The sequence below is a fragment of the Ascidiella aspersa genome, chromosome 2 (genome assembly GCF_963924565.1).
Source record: "Ascidiella aspersa chromosome 2, kaAscAspe10.2, whole genome shotgun sequence".
Taxonomy (NCBI): Eukaryota; Metazoa; Chordata; class Ascidiacea; order Phlebobranchia; family Ascidiidae; genus Ascidiella; species Ascidiella aspersa.
In genome coordinates this window covers 37,754,518-37,772,537 of record NC_139448.1, presented here as the reverse complement: position 1 = coordinate 37,772,537, position 18,020 = coordinate 37,754,518, and the positions used below count along the sequence as shown (strand labels likewise).

The 18,020-nt window shown below is 33.8% G+C and overlaps 2 protein-coding genes across 2 annotated transcripts in view; one reads left to right on the top strand and one right to left on the bottom strand.

Moving 5' to 3' along the window:
• Window positions 1–2,458: 2,458 nt before the first annotated feature.
• On the top strand, window positions 2,459–6,657 carry LOC146165613 (uncharacterized). The gene is made up of 5 exons (XM_083382691.1): window positions 2,459–2,568; window positions 3,444–3,596; window positions 3,726–3,869; window positions 4,728–4,860; window positions 5,443–6,657. Exons 1-5 carry the CDS (start codon window positions 2,466–2,468, stop codon window positions 5,567–5,569), a joined length of 660 nt encoding a protein of 219 aa, XP_083238817.1. The 5' UTR covers window positions 2,459–2,465; the 3' UTR covers window positions 5,570–6,657.
• Window positions 6,658–16,861: 10,204 nt separating this feature from the next.
• The window catches only part of LOC146165612 (unconventional myosin-VIIa-like), a gene marked incomplete at its 5' end in the record, with an annotated part of 46,766 nt that continues 45,607 nt past the window's right edge, over window positions 16,862–18,020 (bottom strand). The window contains 2 exons of the mRNA XM_083381242.1: window positions 16,862–17,314; window positions 17,793–17,909. Of these exons, the coding sequence (XP_083237368.1) occupies window positions 17,231–17,314; window positions 17,793–17,909 (201 nt within the window). The remainder of the gene's footprint in view (window positions 17,315–17,792; window positions 17,910–18,020) is intronic.

Below are 18,020 nucleotides of genomic sequence, written 5' to 3'. Positions count from 1 at the left end.
ATTTAGCAGATCTTGTTTAATTAAAAGCGTTGAGAGCGTTCACCTGTAATGACATAAGCGCTTCAAGTAGTTTATCAGCTGGTTATTTAGACGAACAACGGGTACTAACTACAAATATTTATCCCAACCAATATATCAATATTTTTCTCAATAGTTGGTGTTTTGCGAACCTAAGAACGAACAACTCACTTAACATTTGAAATAAAACGTAATTTGGAAAAAAATATTTGTAATTCCACTCCAGTTAGACTTGGTGTTAGTAAATGAACATGGGTTGGAATGCAAATGGTGTTTAGGTAGTTTATGGTAAAATGTGCTTCAAACTTTTTGTGTGTGGCTTTGAAAATACTTGAAGCAAACGTCAAGACAAAGTTATGCTGGCTTTAAAAATGTCCATAAAACAAACGTCTGGACAAAGTTATACTGGCTTTAAAAATGTTCATAAAACAAACGTCAAGACAAAGTTATACTGGCTTTAAAAATGTTCATAAAACAAACGTCAAGACAAAGTTATACTGGCTTTAAAAATGTCCATAAAACAAACGTCAAGACAAAGTTATACTGGCTTTAAAAATGTTCATAAAACAAACGTCAAGACAAAGTTATAGGAGTTAATATTTGACACACGACGTTTTTTTTACGTCACGCTATGTATTTGATCAACGCTTTTCAGCGGGATTTGTAAAGGGCAATAAAAGCACGGTTCGCAGAGGAACTACACTCCTTTTCAGTTTGACTTCAGTTTGGTGCTGGTGTGGTTGCTAGAAGATTCGGGAGCTGAATCTCTACGAATATTCGATATAATTGACTTCCGTATTTTAATAGTAGTTTGAGCAGCCTACGAAGGCGCAATGGAAGAGAATTTTGATTGTGGTCATGTTAGCGATCTAATGATAAAGCTCAATATGTAAGTTGACCTACACCCACAACATTGTAATAGTTTGTTAAAAACGTTTTTATTTGTATTTACAGACAAAGGCGAAATGGCGACGAAACTTGTGACATTCGATTGAATTGTGATGGAAAGGATTTTTACGCGCACAAAAATATTCTTGCCAATTTGTCAGAATACTTTAACAGGCTATTCTTTGCTGAGGTAAATTTCTCAAAATATATTTTTCTAAAGATTTCGAAATGTACTTTATTATACAAACTTAGATGCACGAAAAGTTCCAAGACGTGATTGAAATTACTGCGGTAAATTCCGCTACATTAGAGCGAATATTGAATTTCGCCTACACTGGAAAAATCAAAATAAATAGTGAAAATGTGGACGATTTACTGAATGCAGCAAATTATTTTTTGGTTAAAGGTAAGTCAATTAAATCGTGGTTAATATTTTGATTTAAAAGCTTTAAAGTTTCTTATTAGACTTCATTTTGCGAACGCCTTAAATAAGCAATGGCTGTAAAGCAGGTTAAATTTTTTTCTTAATAACCGTTCAGTTTATTTACAAAGCTTGGGCTTTTATTATAATATAAATTGTACCTATTTACTGATATTACATGTTTCTTTAAAAGATTTACTCAATTTTTGTTGCGCATTTCTTGTGGAAACATTGGATTGTAGCAACGCCGTACAATGTTGGAAAAGTGGAAAACTACTCGACATAGAAGTTTTAAAAGAAACTGCTCAACGAATTATCACCGATCACTTTGCAATGTTAACTGATGTTGAGGCTATTAATGCAATGGATAGAACAACATTTGAGGAATTTCTACGAGCTAAATCAATGGATGTAAACATTTTGTAATAATTGATTTATATATTTATTTGAATGACACTGACTGTGACTTACATTGTAAATTTTTCAGGTAAAAAGTGAAGAAACAGCTTTTTAATTCACAGTTGCTTGGGTCAAATACGATTTGGAAGAAAGGAAGCATTTGTTTCCACAACTTTTTGAATTGATTGATTTTGAGTTACTAAGCCATTCGTTTTTTTGCTTTGAATTGTCTGGCGAGGTAACTTAATACAAGTTTGCAACAATAAATGATTTAATTATTCGAAAATCGCCCAAATTAATTTAACTTTTAACATTTTAAGAATCTGGTTCAGTCGTTTCAGGAATGTCTACTGTGAATAGCAAAACACTTAAGGCATTTACATGGACCTCGTAAGTAACCTAGATTACTTTAATATCCCTCATAGCTTGCGGCTGAATTAGTTAATGATTTTTCTAATATTATAATTCAATAATATCGAGTTGAATCTCATACAGTTAATGTTAATAATATCTGACAAATAAAACCTTTCAAATAGGTCCGGAATGGAGCATTTTGATCATGAATGAAAATTCAACCATCCTAAAAATGTTGGACGTCAATGCAAAAGTTGAAAAAGAAATGGCAGTAAGTTAAAAAAAAGTGTTTTTACACTTTTCCTGTTTATGTATAATTGCTTTGTAGATATTAAACGAACCACGACGACAAGCCAGCTTTGCAATGTACAAGAACTACTTATATATGATCGGTGGTTCTAGCGATAAGGAAAACAGAACTAACTCAGTGTTCAGACTGGATGTAAGATCACCAAATAAGGGTTGGGAGAAACAAACTTCTAATATAGGTAAACGGCGAAATGATGGAGTGGCTGTTTTTAACGGTAAACAATGATCATCGCTTATAAACTTCTCAGATTAAAACAAAGAATCAAAGTAAAATAAATGAACCAATTATGACAATAGAGTAGGGTATTTACTTCGAAACATGTACAGTAGATATATAAGAGAATGAGCACTTTCTATATGTTAAATCAGGGGTGGTCAACCTGTGGTCCGCAGAACGCAAATAGCATATGGGCCCTCTGTAAAGCTTTAGTTTATTCTGACGATTACAGCCGTTTAAATAACTCATGTTTATCGCTCATTCATTTTGTCAAGCTTATATCTTTAGTTTTACCGAGAATTTTGGCACTAATTCTTTTTGATATGTTGTCCCAGACTATAAAATTCAATTAGTTCATTGCAACTCCCATGGCTTTAAAATTAACATTTGTTTAACGAACATGGGTGGACATTTTTCTAAACTATAGAGTATAAGATTAGCCTCATTGATTGAGTGATAAACGCCTAGAGAATAAACTTTATTTTGTCAATAGTTTTGCTGAATCGGTCGATAAGAAATGCATTTGTAAAAGGTCGCACCAACCTGTGTTAAATAAACAAACCTTAACATTACAAATTCGATTAATTTCTAGCATTTTGGATTCCGGTGCGGAACCATTATTTACTTAACGGGAGCGATACACGAAAAAAGCACAGCCCAAAAAAATGCCACACTCTGTGTAAAGTTTTTCAATGGCAAGTTTTATAAATCAACCATAAGCTTAGCACAGAATTATCTTAAAATAATTGTTTTTAACTTATCAGAAAAAGCTATTCAATGTCTTATCCAGAGAATCGAAAATAAAAACAAGTGGATTGACCAACTTTTTCTCTGTAGATGCAGAGTTGTTTGTGTTCGGTGGTTATTCACAGGACGATGAAAGTTGGACCTGGGTGACACCCTTTAAACTCAAACCTAACGAAGAGGGAAGTAAATGGATAAGAATGACAAATTGTACAAAGGGCTCCGTTGACCTTGTCGCCTGCAAAGGTAAACAATGCTGTTGGTGTTTTGTGACTTGGTCTACCAATTGCCTGATTTTATTCTAACTGTGAAAATAGTGGCGATACTATTGGGGTCTCTTAAGCTCTGTTCTTATTATATTCAACACATTTTTAGACATGTTATTCGCTCTGCATTATAACAAGCTAACATGTCAAAAGTACGACCCTGCTACTGAAACATCAACATTGATGCATCAATTACCAAAGGGTTGTGTAAAGCTTGTGGCAATGGAGGATCAATTGTACGTGATTTGTAAGGGTGAGTTTGTGTTTACTACATTTATTACTCTCGACGACAAAGCTCGGTATGTCCAGCACTAAGATTAAGCCATACCCCGTTTACAGGGCAGGATTAAGGGTACTCTGTTTACTTGAGAAGGGCCTAATTTACCAGAGAAGGGCATAATTACCATAACTTCCATCAGTCTAGAGCCCTAGACCTAATTTAAAAAACACTAACTCAGTGGTTCTTAATGGCCAGTCCGCGTCAATTATCCTGCCGGTCCGCCAAATATATTACAATTTTTATCTCAATTGCAAAACGCAAGATGCTAAAAGTGTGACTTTATCAGTTTATCGTACGTCACAATGCTGCAAGTGCCCAACTGTTTAAAAGTTGGCTACAACTTGTTTAAGTCTTAAACTTTAAGACCAGTTTATGTGAAAAACTTAGAAACCACGTATAACATGTAAAAAAACTTAGAAACCACGTACAACAATAGAACCACGTATAACATGATACGTCGCCAAACCTAGTTCGCAGAAATTGCTTAATAATGGTGACAATAGACGCCAGTCACGCAGCAACTCTATTGAGTTCCAACTTTTGAAAAAAACACTAACTGAGGGCCGAATTTTTCATGGCCTAAGGCTATAGCCTTATTAGCCTAATGGTTAATCCGGCCCTGCTCGTTTAGATTTCCTAAGTTTCTTAAACAAGTCGTACGACATAAAACTGTGAATAAAATATCATGCTATTTTACTACGCAACAAGCAGAAACACAAATGTTTGTAATCACAATCTTATTTAAATAAAACTCTATTTTTTTCCGCTTACGTATCTTGGTGAACATTTAATTTGTTCGTTTTGCAATATTTAACTTATTTTACTTTGTAGAGGTCACCAAGTTGACCTTGAAGAAGTACGAACCAGAGAGCGGTGATTCGAGTGACATCACTGAAAAAGATGACGTAGATGAGTTTCGTGACGCTTACATAGGTCATGGGGAGTTTGTGGTTTCATATGAAAGGTGAAAAACTTCGTGATTATAGTGATATTTGTGTTGGTTAAATTGAACGGATTCAGCGTAAAAAGTTAAATAATGTGATGCATGTTATTCCATTAAGTGATTTACTCTGCTGTTCTTTTGCTACTTGGGTCACAACTAATACATAAAACTACAAATTTATAAAAAGTTGTTTCTGTGCAATGTTCACTTATTATAGGGGGGAAACTACTGTCGTGGAGTTCAACCATTGTACTAATTTCGTACCATGTGTTTTGTTGTCGCACGCTAAGCCTTCAAAAACTTTATGGCGTCTTATTGTTCTCTTTGAAAATATTACTGAGTATAAACTTCAGTCAATTCATAAACTACACCAATATGATAGCATAATATGCAGACGAATGTCCAAAAACTTAAATATTGTAAGGTTAATAATATCGTTTGCCATAAAGGCCGAAAATTTGAACGATTATATTCCACTGTCGAAAATACAAAAAGGTATAATTTACTGGTTGGGATTACAGAACCACTGTAATAGATGATTCATCTTGTGTTCGCTTATGTTTTTGATGTTTCTTTATCTAATATTTTCATCTTTTCGCGCAGTCATCAGATGGTGAAAGTGTATTCATACAACTTTGAGAAGAAGGAATGGAGGTTTATTGCTGAGAGTAACGACCTTTCAAACTACTGGAATCTAATTCCGCTTCATTCTAATCCGTTTGACTGTTAAGTGATCTACAAAGAACACCTTGTATCCATAACCCATTTGTACATATATAAATCACTTAATGATGTTTTTCTTTTGTATTTTGTGTTTTTTTGTAGCGTTATTGTATTTTTGTTTTAAGCAAGGCGGCTGCGGAGTCGGTTAAAAATGACCCGAGTCCGACTCCGGCCAAAACATTAACCCGAGTTCCGACTTCGGCTCGGACTTCGGCTCCGACTATATCCTGTATTTCACCACTTTAGGTAGCCAAAATACGGTGGATATTAAGCAATCCACTTATAAGGGTGTCACCTATATCATCCGCCCTAAATACAAGAATGGAACGTTTTTCCACCATATGCTATTCTACCTTTATAATTTACAGTTAGCGGCCACATCGGTTTCAAAATTTGATACTGCGCATGCGTACGTCGGATTCGGGACTCGGGTAGTTTTACGTGGTCTTAATCGAGTCCCGAGTTCAACAAAATGAACCGACATCGTCAAAATGAACGAACTCCAAGTTTCGACTCCGACACCGCAGTCCTGGTTGTCAATAGCTACACTTTAATGCCTTTGAAAGTAGATGTACTTATGAAATACAAGCCTTTAATATTAGAAAAAAAGTTGCTAAACTTTGGCACGGGAAGCAGTTATAAGATAAAAATTGGCACGTCGGCATGTCTGAGTTGGACACCCCTGGTCTATAGCTTTAGTTTGCAACTAGGAAATACCTCCTTGCAATACACCTTAGCTAACAGCGTTGAAACAATTATTAAAGCCACTTACAATATTTTCTGCCCTTGACTATTTCTAAAATCTATTTCTGTAGGATTAATTCGATGTCTAGAACACTAAAAACCAATGAGGTATTTTTATTTAAAAAAAAATAAATGTTAATGTCATATTATTCAGTTGTTATATACTTTACTTTAACCTAATATTGTTTCAAGAAGTAATTGTGTCGTGTAGTTTAGCGTTTTGATACATTTTTCGAATGCGTTTCTTTTTTAACGTTTTTCTCGCCTTGTTTTGGAATATTTAAGTTTAAAGATTTTGCTTAACATAATTTCTGTGATATGCATTTACTAATTCTATATTAGTAAGCACACGGCACACATTTAGTCATATTCGCTGTTCTTAAGAATATTTTAATATAAAAGTAGAACCCCATAACAAACGATCACAAAGCGAATTTAAATCGAAAAAAGTATCTACTATAAACGTACAATGTAAGCACGTTACAAGTGTTGACAATACGTTGGAATGCACACGAGTTAATATCGATGTTTTGGAGAAGTGGTTTTCTCCTTATACGATATCGACTGATATTACTGACTTGTTTAAATCCCGCACTCTCTACTAATTTAAAAGTACAACTTGTAGGCTCTGAGTCGTTAAGGAAGGCTAATAAAATATGGAAATGCCTTATTGTTTTGTTATAGATGAAAGATTAACCAACTGATTGATTGTTGTGTGAATATGTTATTTGTATCCCTCTTAACGCCATAAATTGTGTGGTATAAGTCATTTATTACGCTTCGCGTGAGTCTTTTTCGTCTTGTTAAAATCAAAACTACGTGACGGATTGGCGTGATTTTGTGATGGTATTCCTGAAAACTTTTCCATGCCCCTCAAACAATATCCTGAAAACGCCCCTGCTATTCACAAATATTTATCCAAAGCAATATATCAATGTTTGAGACCTATATTTCATGCTTTGCTATTTTTCGACTTAACCTTCGCTATTTTTTACTTTCGCACCTGGGTTGGAATGCAAATATAGTTTTTAGAAATTTTTAACATTTATTGTGTCGCTTAAAAAATGTCCATTAAGGGAAACGTCATGACAAATATTGGAGTTTGTATAGATACCGAGCATCTGTTTTTGTTATTTAACGTGTTCGTTTCGCGTGTGTATTCGAAAAGTCTGTTTAAAATCGTTCTGGCTATTTCCTTTTCCGGTATCATGCATCGGTTAACTGGCCAGTTAATCCGTGACGCTTTTCCTGGACGTTAGTTTTATTCGAATTCTACTGCAAACCACAACACAGTGCGCGCCTTACTTGCGAGACATGTTTTTACTGCGCTGTAAGCTGTTTTATATAAAGCGGAGTTTAGAATGTGCAATAAATTTATAAGCAAACTGACAGTATACCCTTTGAAATGCAATGTCAGTTTGTTTTAGTTTCGATTTAATGGAATAGAGATAGCACGGCGGTCATATCCACCTGTTGAAATATATTTTAAAGACGCCGACTAAATATAAACACGCCCTTGTGAAAGTTATTATTTGACGCGCTACTATTTTGTGACGTCACGATATAGAAAAATGATGGTTACTGCTCGCCAGTTTGCTTGGTCTTAATATGCGTTGAACGGAAGTGTTTATTTGTCAAAATTTTCTTAATACATACGATATAAACGAACATTAAGCAGCACTTAGCGTGGATTAGCTTAAGACAAGCATTTGAAGTGTTCAATTATTATTTCAATACGAAAGCTTAAAAATGTTTCTATAAGTCACGTCAGCGACCTTATACAAAAGCTCAACATGTATATATATATATATATATATATAGCCTCCGAATTGTACATTGAAAAACGCTAAAAAAGTTTCACGCTGTCTCTACAGACAAATACAAAATGGCGACGAAACTTGTGACATTCAGTTGAAATGTAATTAAAGGGATTTTGACGCGCACATAAATATTGATAAAGCTCAAGAAGTGAAAGTGGCTTTAAACTAGTGTTTTGTAAATCTGTAGTCGCAAATGTTTTGTCTACGATTCGGCGGTCGAGTTTGTGTAAATGTTCTAGTCCAGATAACCTGCTGATTATAATATTCAAAAAGTTTGAGAAGAAAAGCATAAAAATGGAAAGGGACTTTGATTCTGGTCATGTTAGTAACCTAATGAAAAAACTCAACATGTTAGTTGCTGAACAACTAGTACATCGTAAAAAATCTTGAGAAATGTGTAAATTTGGCTTTCTCTTTAGACAAAGACAAAATGGCGACGAAACTTGTGACATTCGATTGAAATGTGAAGGAATGGATTTTTGCGCGCACAAAAATATTCTGGCAAATTTGTCGGAATACTTTAACAGACTATTCTTCTCTGAGGTAAACTTCTAAATATATTTTTCTCGTAAATCTTTGCAATTTTAATTATTTTTAAAGTTTAGATGCAAGAAAAGTTCCAAGATGTGATTGAAATTACTGCGGTAAACTCGGCTACATTTGAACAAATATTGAATTTCGCCTACACTGGAAAAACTAAAATAAATAGTGAAAATGTGGACGATTTACTGAATGCAGCAAACTATTTTTTGGTTGAAGGTAAGTCAATAAAATCGTGTTTATATATTTATTTAAAAACTCGGAAGTTCCACATAGACTTTATTTTGCGAACGCCTTAAACAAGCAGCACTTAAGAGATTTTAAAAACGTATTAACTGGTCAGTTTATTTACAACGCTTAGGTTGGTATTATGATATTAATTATACTTACTGATATGGTTTGTTTCTTTAAAAGATTTACTCAATATTTGTTGCACATTTCTTCTGGAAACATTGGATTGCAACAACGTCGTGCAATATTGGAAAACTGGAAAACGATTATGCATAGAGACATTGCAAAAAACAGCTCAACGATTTATCACTGATAACTTCACAATGTTAACTGATGTTGAGGCCATTAATGCAATGGATAGAACAACATTTGAGGAATTTCTATGCGCTAAATCAAATGATGTAAATATGTTTGTGAATATAATTTTGAAAATTAAAGATAACCACTGCAAAACTTTAGGGTGAAGGAGAAAAAAAAGCTTTTCAAATGACAGTAGGCTGGGTCGAACATGATTTGGAAGAGAGAAAGTTACTATTTCCACAACTTTTTGAAATGATCAACTTGAACCTCATAGATTTCGAGTATTTTTGCTTCAACTTGGCTTGCGAGGTAATTTGATACGAATTATGTAAAGTATGTGGTTTAAACAAAAATCCATTTAATTTAAAAACTGATAGTTCTATTGAAACCTTAAATTTTTACAGAGTCTGGTTCAGTCGTTTCAGGAATGTCTACTTCGATTGGCGAATCATATGAAGCATTTACATGGACCTCGTAAGTAACCTACAGTCCTAGACTACCTAAATATTGCTCATATAAAAAAGAAACTCTTAGCTGATTATTACCAGTCAATGACTTTTTGGATATTGCGTATCAATATGATCTGGATGAATTTTATAAACTATATGTTAATAATATTTGACAATTGACACCTTAGGTCCAGAATGGAGTATTTTGATCATGAATCAAAATTCAACTAACTTAAAAATGTTGGACGTAAATGCAAAAGTTGAAAAAGAAATTGCTGTAAGTTAGAACATTGCATTTTTTTTCTTTTTTTTTTAGTTTTATTGCTTTACAGTTACTTAACGGACCACGACGACAAGCCAGCTTTGTAATGTACAAGAACTACTTATATATGATCGGTGGTTCTAGCGATGAGGAAAACAGAACTAACTCATCGTTCAGACTGGATGTAAGATCACCAAATAAGGGTTGGGAGAAACAACCTTCAACTCTTACAAAACAGAAAAATGCTGGAGTGGCTGTTCTTAACGGTAAACAATGATCATAACTTTTATTTAATACGTTACTAAAGAGATTAAAACAAAGTTGAACTAAAATAAATTCAAATATATCAACATAAAAGTCGACTGAGATATTTGCTTTTTGCCCAAAATAAAGAAACAAGTGAATGACAATGGTCTATACCAGGGGCGGGCAACGTACGGCCCGCGACGGGATTTTGAGCGGCCCGCAGACAGTTTCCGGTCTTACATGATAATGTGGCCCGCGGCAACAGACTGCCGCAGTCCCCCACTACTTGCTTACTACGTTAAATAATAGTGATTGTTAGTTATTCTACAGTTCTTTGTTTTGGGTTAAAATTATAGGAATCCAGCCATAAGATCGAAATAAGAAAAACATCAACGTTGAAATAACACACAGTTCGGAATAAGACCAAAATGGGACTAATACCTAAGTCATACACCCGTCGGAATAAGACCTAAATGATCAGAATCAGGCCTTTAAAACATTTTACCTAACCCCAAACCCCACATAAAAGTACATCACTAACTTCCCTAATAATTTCACACTAACCCATTTTATAACCCCATCTATTACCCACCAATAACCTCAGGCCAGAAAACCAGGTGCCAAAACAGCGGCGCCATAACGGAACTAGGGCGCCCAAAATTCGACACCAAAACAGCTGATTATCCGATGGCCCCCGTTCGTCACACACACTATCCCTACAGTTTAAGAAGTTATTTTGATCCCCAATTAAATATAGAATTTTGGACCAATATTTTCCTTTGGATTTTGCCAAGAAACGGAAAGTTGTAGATTTAACAATGATTGGTTGCCAAAGTGCTTTTTCAATCAAGTCGGCAAGAAAGCAATATGTTCGCTGTGCAATGAAAGTGTTGCCGTGTTTAAAGAGTACAACATTAGCCGTCATTATGCGACAAAACATGTAGGCTATGCAGTACAATTAATATATCGGGAATCCGGCCCGCTAAGTACTTTATTTTCCCATATCAGGCCCACCGATTAGAAGTTGCCGGCCCCTGGTCTATACAATTGCTTAACAAAAATCGCGTTACCTTTTCGATTAAATTTGTGGAACTTCTGATTCCAGACCAAAACCAGAATTTACTCAATAGGAGCAATAATAAATGCACAGCGAAAAAAAGTCGCACTCTGTGGCGTTAGTTAAGTTCTGTGATTCAAGAAAATCTTAATACACGAATTATGTGCAAATATTTATATGTAATGTATCGGAATTGACTATTCAATGAAACTATTTGACTAGTAAACGTTTTCTCTGCAGGAGTGTTGTTTGTGTTCGGTGGATATTCACAGGATGATGGAAGTAATACTTGGGCGACACCCTATAATCTCAAACTTGACGAAGAGGGAAGTGAATGGATAATATTAAAAGATTGTAGAAAGGGCTCCACAGACCTTGTCACCTACAAAGGTAAACAGTGATGTAATTTTTGTTTCTTGATAATTTATCGAACAAGTGTTATTACTTGCTGTTTTTTTGCTGACCGACTGTTATTGAGAACTAGAAAATCTAGATCCTACTAACACTTTTACCCGGTGAAACCCGTGTATTAACTTACATACACGTTACATACAATGTATTCTAGGATCTCGCTTGAGAATCTGATTTTTCCTTAATGCTGGGTTCTGCGTTAAACCACATATATTCTAACCTTAATTGACTTCAATGTTTAAGTGAATTTAAACAAAGTATCAGGTCTTCTGAGTAATTTTGTGTGTGCTGGAGTTGTACTAGTTTCGTCTTTATGATCCACCTGAGACTTTATATACGCAATCTAACTTCAATGAATCTTAACATGTAAAAAGTAGTTTATCCACGTAAATTATAACAAGATTGCACAAATTACCTGATTTCATTTGAACTGTGGAAATAGGAACGATCATAATGGTGTCTACTAAGTTCTGTCCTTATAACATCCAACGCTTTTTCAGACATGTTATACGCTCTGCATTATGGTAATCAGACATGCGAAAAATACGACCCTGCTACTGAAACACCAACAGTGATGCACAATCTACCCGATGATTGTGTTAAGCTTCTGGCAACGGAGGATCAGTTGTACGTGATTTGTAAGGGTGAGTTTATTTTTTCTACATTTATTGCCTCCGAAGACAAAGCTCGGTGTGTTTAATACAGTTTAACCCAAACGTATCGGTTCTAAAACTTTGCAAGTTGTAGAACATTATCACACACCGCGATGATTGTTTATAGGTCTTACACAACTAATTATAACGCTGAAAAGATATTAAAAACCAAATTAAATCAAAGCCCATACAGAAGTAGGTATCATTTTGAATGTTTCGAAAAACTCTTTATACATTTGAAAATGATGTTGAAAATGAATAAAGAGTTATTCGAAACGTTCAAAATGCTACCTACTTCTGTATGGGCTTTGATATTCTTATTACGTCTTACTACAACCTCCAACCATTATGCTCCAAAAATTAAATCAGAAAACGTTAGAAACGTAGAACCTCTTCTTATTTTCGAATCATTCAAATTATTTACGTAACTTAAATCTTAGAAACAATAAAACTTAGGTTGACAAATAATGTCGAATAGCCCACGGTAAATTTGGCGTTTCAACATTCTAAAGAACTTATTAGTGATTAAGGCATGCGTATCAATATGTGAAGATAATTTAGTGGGGTTTGTTAAACTTTTAAGCTTAATTACTTTTCAGCTGACACCAAGTTGACCTTGAAGAAGTACGAACCAGAGAGAGGTGATTTGAGTGACGTCACTAAAAAAGATGACGTAGATGAATTCCGTGACGCTTGCATAGCTTATGGGGAAATTGTGGTTTCATTTAAAAGGTGGGAAATTTCGTGATTATTTCGTGATGTTAATTTTTTTGTGAAACTTTTTGCATCATTGGCAAATTAAAAACTTCGATATGCTTATTTATGAAGCTACTCTGTGGATTGTACTTGAGTCACTAACTAAAAAAAATAGAACACACTGTGAAAAGTGTAACGTGTGTTGTGAGCAATGCATTACGAAGAACCTAAATACTTTAAATTAAAATTAATTTTATACAGTAAACATCTTTTCACGCAGTCATCAGATGGTGAAGGTGCATTCATACAACTTTGAGAAGAAGGAATGGAGGTTTATTGCTGAGAGTAACGACCTTTCAAACTACTGGAATCTAATTCCGCTTCATTCTAATTCGTTTGATTGTTAAGTAATTTACACAACACACTTGTCAAATCATCGCAAGTTGTTTTTCCTTCTGCATTTTGTGTTTTAATAGTATTTGTTTATTATTTATTATTACTATATATATGTTCGCATTGTTTCTTGAGAACTCGTTTCAGACTATTGTACATTATAATTGTAACGAATTTTCCATTAAATATATAAGAAGACAAGCTTTTATCAACACAAAACACACGAGTACTAACCTATTTAAATGCGTTTCTTTCCAAATATTGTGCTAACCTTTGCTTTGAAATCTTTGAGTTTGCGTAAATTGATTTGTTTACTGTGGTTTTCGTATGCGCCGTACTGACACCCAATATATATCACAAGTAGATGGCTGCAAGTTGTTTTATTTGACCTTGTTTTAAACGCTTATAAGCCCTAGTTATAAGCCTTAAGGATAAGCCCTAAGTCATTATTTGTTTTTAGTAAGGATGGAATTTAAACAAGTGTAACATTAGGTCATGGCATCTAATGAAAACATCACAAAACCAATTGGATTCAGAACAGAATATGTTGCGTTTATGAGCGACGTCTCACAGCTTTACGTGATGAGCATAGAAAATGGGAACCCAGCTTAACCAGGAAATTGAAACCAAGTGCTTACAATTTGACAAGCACTAACTTAATACTTTTGGCACGCACTAAATTTGCATCAAACTACTGTAAATAAACTAGGTTAAAATTCTAAGGCGATAGCCTTGACGTTTTTTCTATTTTTGACGATATCTATAAAATTCATTTTTCATGAGGAATTTAACGAAGTTTTTACAATTAGAAGCAAAAAAGTTATTCAGTTAAAAATGAAAATTTGGCAAGGCCATAGCCTTGACGTTTTTCCTAATTTTGACGATTTCTAGAAAAAATTCAATTTTCATGGGAATTTCCCGGATTTTTTAACAGAAACCAGTTAGAACCGCTTTAAACTGGTTACTTCACGAATTTTGAGCAATACGAAACAAAAAAGTTTTTCAGTTAAAAATAAAAATTTGGCAAGGTAATAGGTAATAGCAAGGTAATAGCCTGGTGTTTTTCCTATTTTTGACGATTTCTATAAAATTCAATTTTGATGGGAATTTCCGGGATTTTTTAACAGAAACCGGTTAGAACCGCCTTAAACTGGTTTAATCCAGAATTTTGAGCAATACGAAACAAAAAAGTTTTTTGGTTAAAAATAAAAATTTGGCAAGGCCATAGCTTGGTGTTTTTCCTATTTTTGACGAAATCTAGAAAAATTTCATTTCCATGGGAATTTCCCGGATTTTTTAACAGAAACCGGTTAGAACCGCCTTAAACTGGTTTAATTTAGAATTTTGAGCAATACGAAACAAAAAAGTTTTTTGGTTAAAAATGAAAATTTGGCAAGGCAATTAGCCTTGGTGTTTTTCCTATTTTTGACGAAATCTAGAAAAAATTCATTTTCATGGGAATTTCCCGGATTTTTTATCAAAAACCGGTTAGAACCGCTTCAAACTGGTTTAATCTAGAATTTTGAGCAATATGAAACAAAAAAGTTTTTCAATTAAAAATGAAAATTTGGCAAGGCAATAGCCTTGGTGTTTTTCCTATTTTTGACGATTTCTAGAAAAAAATAATTTTCATGGGAATTTCCCGGATTTTTTAACAGAAACCGGTTAGAACTGCTTTAAACTGGTTTAATCCAGAATTTTTGAAAATACGAAACAAAAAAAGTTTTTTGGTTAAAAATAAAAATTTGGCAAGGTTATAGCCTTGGTGTTTTTCCTATTTTTGACGATTTCTATCAAATTCAATTTTGAAGGGAATTTCCCGGATTTTTTATCAAAAAATGGTTAGAACCGCCTTAAAGTGGTTTAATGCAGAATTTTGAGCAATACGAAGCAAAAAAGTTTTTTGTTTAAAAATGAAAATTTGGCAAGGCTACAGCCTTGGTGTTTTTCCTATTTTTGACGATTTCTATAAAATTCAATTTTCATGGGAATTTCCCAGATTTTTGAACAGAAACCGGTTAGAACCGCCTTAAACTGGTTACTTCACGAATTTTGAGCAATACGAAACAAAAAATTTTTCGGTTAAAAATAAAAATTTGGCAAGGCTATATAGCCTTGGTGTTTTTCCTATTTTCGACGAAATCTAGAAAAATTTCATTTCCATGGGAATTTCCCGGATTTTTTAGCAGAAACCAGTTAGAACCGCCTTAAGCTGGTTTAATCCAGAATTTTGAGCAATACGAAGCAAAAAAGTTTTTTGTTTAAAAATGAAAATTTGGCAAGGCTATAGCCTTGGTGTTTTTCCTATTGTTGACGATTTCTATAAAATTCAATTTTCATGGGAATTTCCCGGATTTTTTAACAGAAACCGGTTAGAACCGCCTTAAACTGGCTACTTCACGAATTTTGAGCAATACGAAACAAAAAAGTTTTTCGGTTAAAAATAAAAATTTGGCTAGCCTTGGTGTTTTTCCTATTTTTGACGATTTCTATAAAATTCAATTTTGATGGGAATTTCCCGGATTTTTTAACAGAAACCGGTTAGAACCGCCTTAAACTGGTTTAATCCAGAATTTTGAGCAATACGAAACTAAAAAGTTTTTCGGTTAAAAATGAAAATTTGACAAGGCTGTAGCCTTGGTGTTTTTCCTATTTTTGACGAAATCTAGAAGAATTTCATTTTCATGGGAATTTCCCGGATTTTTTATCAAAAACCGGTTAAAACCGCTTCAAACTGGTTTAATCTAGAATTTTGAGCAATATGAAACAAAAAAGTTTTTCAATTAAAAATGAAAATTTGGCAAGGCAATAGCCTTGGTGTTTTTCCTATTTTTGACGATTTCTAGAAAAAAATAATTTTCATGGGAATTTCCCGGATTTTTTAACAGAAACCGGTTAGAACCGCTTTAAACTGGTTTAATCCAGAATTTTGGAAAATACGAAACAAAAAAGTTTTTCGGTTAAAAATAAAAATTTGGCAAGGTAATAGCCTTGGTGTTTTTCCTATTTTTGACGATTTCTATAAAATTCAATTTTCATGGGAATTTCCCGGATTTTTTATCAAAAACCGGTTTTAAAGTTATTTCAGTTCAGCAAGGCTTGCCTTTTGTTGTCTGCCGAAATTTTTTTCAAAAACCTTTAGAACAACCTCAAAAAAATGTGGCAAGTTTACAGTCTTCCGTTTTCTTGTTTTTTAAAAACAATTCCCTTCTTTGTTCAGGCCAGACTTTTAGGATTAAAACTTTTGCGTATAATTAAAAAACTTGGCAAAGGAGGTAAACTTTACCAATTTGTTTAAAAGTATAAAACAATTTTACAAATCGTTAAATTTTTGATAAAATAAGCACTGAATTCTTCTTTTTTTTTACATTTATTTAACTCATTTTTCTTCACAGGTCTGCTTTTCCTTAAATCAGTTCTAATGACAAATATAAACATTTTTTATGAGAGGTAACAACAACACTCAATTGGCATTTGTTTATTAACGAGCGGAGAAAAATTGCGCGGAAAAATTGCAACACGTAACCGCGATTTGTCGGGGGTATTCGGAATTATTGTGAATTTAATCACAAGCAGGGCGAAACATACAACACACACAAGCTCAGTTTCGCAAAAAAAGACTGGCGCGATTTTGGGACGAGATATCGGTGTTTCAATGAAATTGCGCAACTAAATTAAACTAACACAAATCTCGAATATTTACAAAATAATCTTCAAGTAAAACGAGCAGAGAACCTCCCGACAATTTGATTAAAGAAAATTTAAAAATGTACAAGAAGAAAAAGCGATTATTATTCACAGCTCAATTTAACTTGCTATACACAAAGTGATTCTAACATAAATATATCGCGATTGCTCTTGTGACGTCACAACTTCCTTTGTCTTCTTTTCGTCATAGTGCTTAGCAACAGGCTGATGTAAGACGTCAAAAGGTCATCCATTTTGTAACCCTGTAAATTACGCGATTGATTAGATAATAACTATTGGCAAAATGGACAAAAAATCTTCATTTATGAAGTTAAAATAACAAATTACTAAGCTACTAGTTAATCATTCGTTTTTTTGCCGAACAAAAACAACCTATAAATAAAAACTTGAAGATTCGATTAAATTATTCATAGTGACCAGTACAGTGCGCGCTTGGCTGATAAAAAGATTGAAACTGGCAAAAATATTCCAGAACAGATGTTAAAAAACTAAAACACTTCATTTAATTTGTTCAGTTTTTTGCTTAACAAAAAAAAAATTGAAGAGTTAATTTAAATATCTTAAAACCAACGACTAAAAATATACACATAATAAAGTTAAAACGTTTGTTTATAGCGTTTGTTTATAAAGCGTTGTTTAGGTTTGACTTACGTTAGCAGAATACAGTAAAATACAAGACATCAAAAATAGTTAATGTAGCCCACACACATAACGTCTTACCAGGGATGTTTCGCAAAGCAGCTTGTTTCCCTTCACAAGGTTTCCGATCGTCATGTGGAAGTAAGTGTTCCCGCTGCTCCAGTTGCTGATCTTTGTGAACGGGAATGTTGCCAAGATCTTAACAACAAGACAAAATACATTATATAAAGTAATATTAAGTTACATAAGCATTAAGCATTCCAGGTTTGTCATCGTTTTAAAGTTTTGGGTAAAGGATTCTTACGTAAG

Coding starts and splice junctions, on each gene's coding strand:
- LOC146165613 (XM_083382691.1), top strand. CDS start 2,466: ATGATCGGTGGTTCTAGCGATAAGGAAAACAGAACTAACTCAGTGTTC. Junction 3,597..3,725: donor TGACCTTGTCGCCTGCAAAG/GTAAACAATGCT, acceptor ACACATTTTTAG/ACATGTTATTCGCTCTGCAT. Junction 3,870..4,727: donor ATTGTACGTGATTTGTAAGG/GTGAGTTTGTGT, acceptor TTTACTTTGTAG/AGGTCACCAAGTTGACCTTG.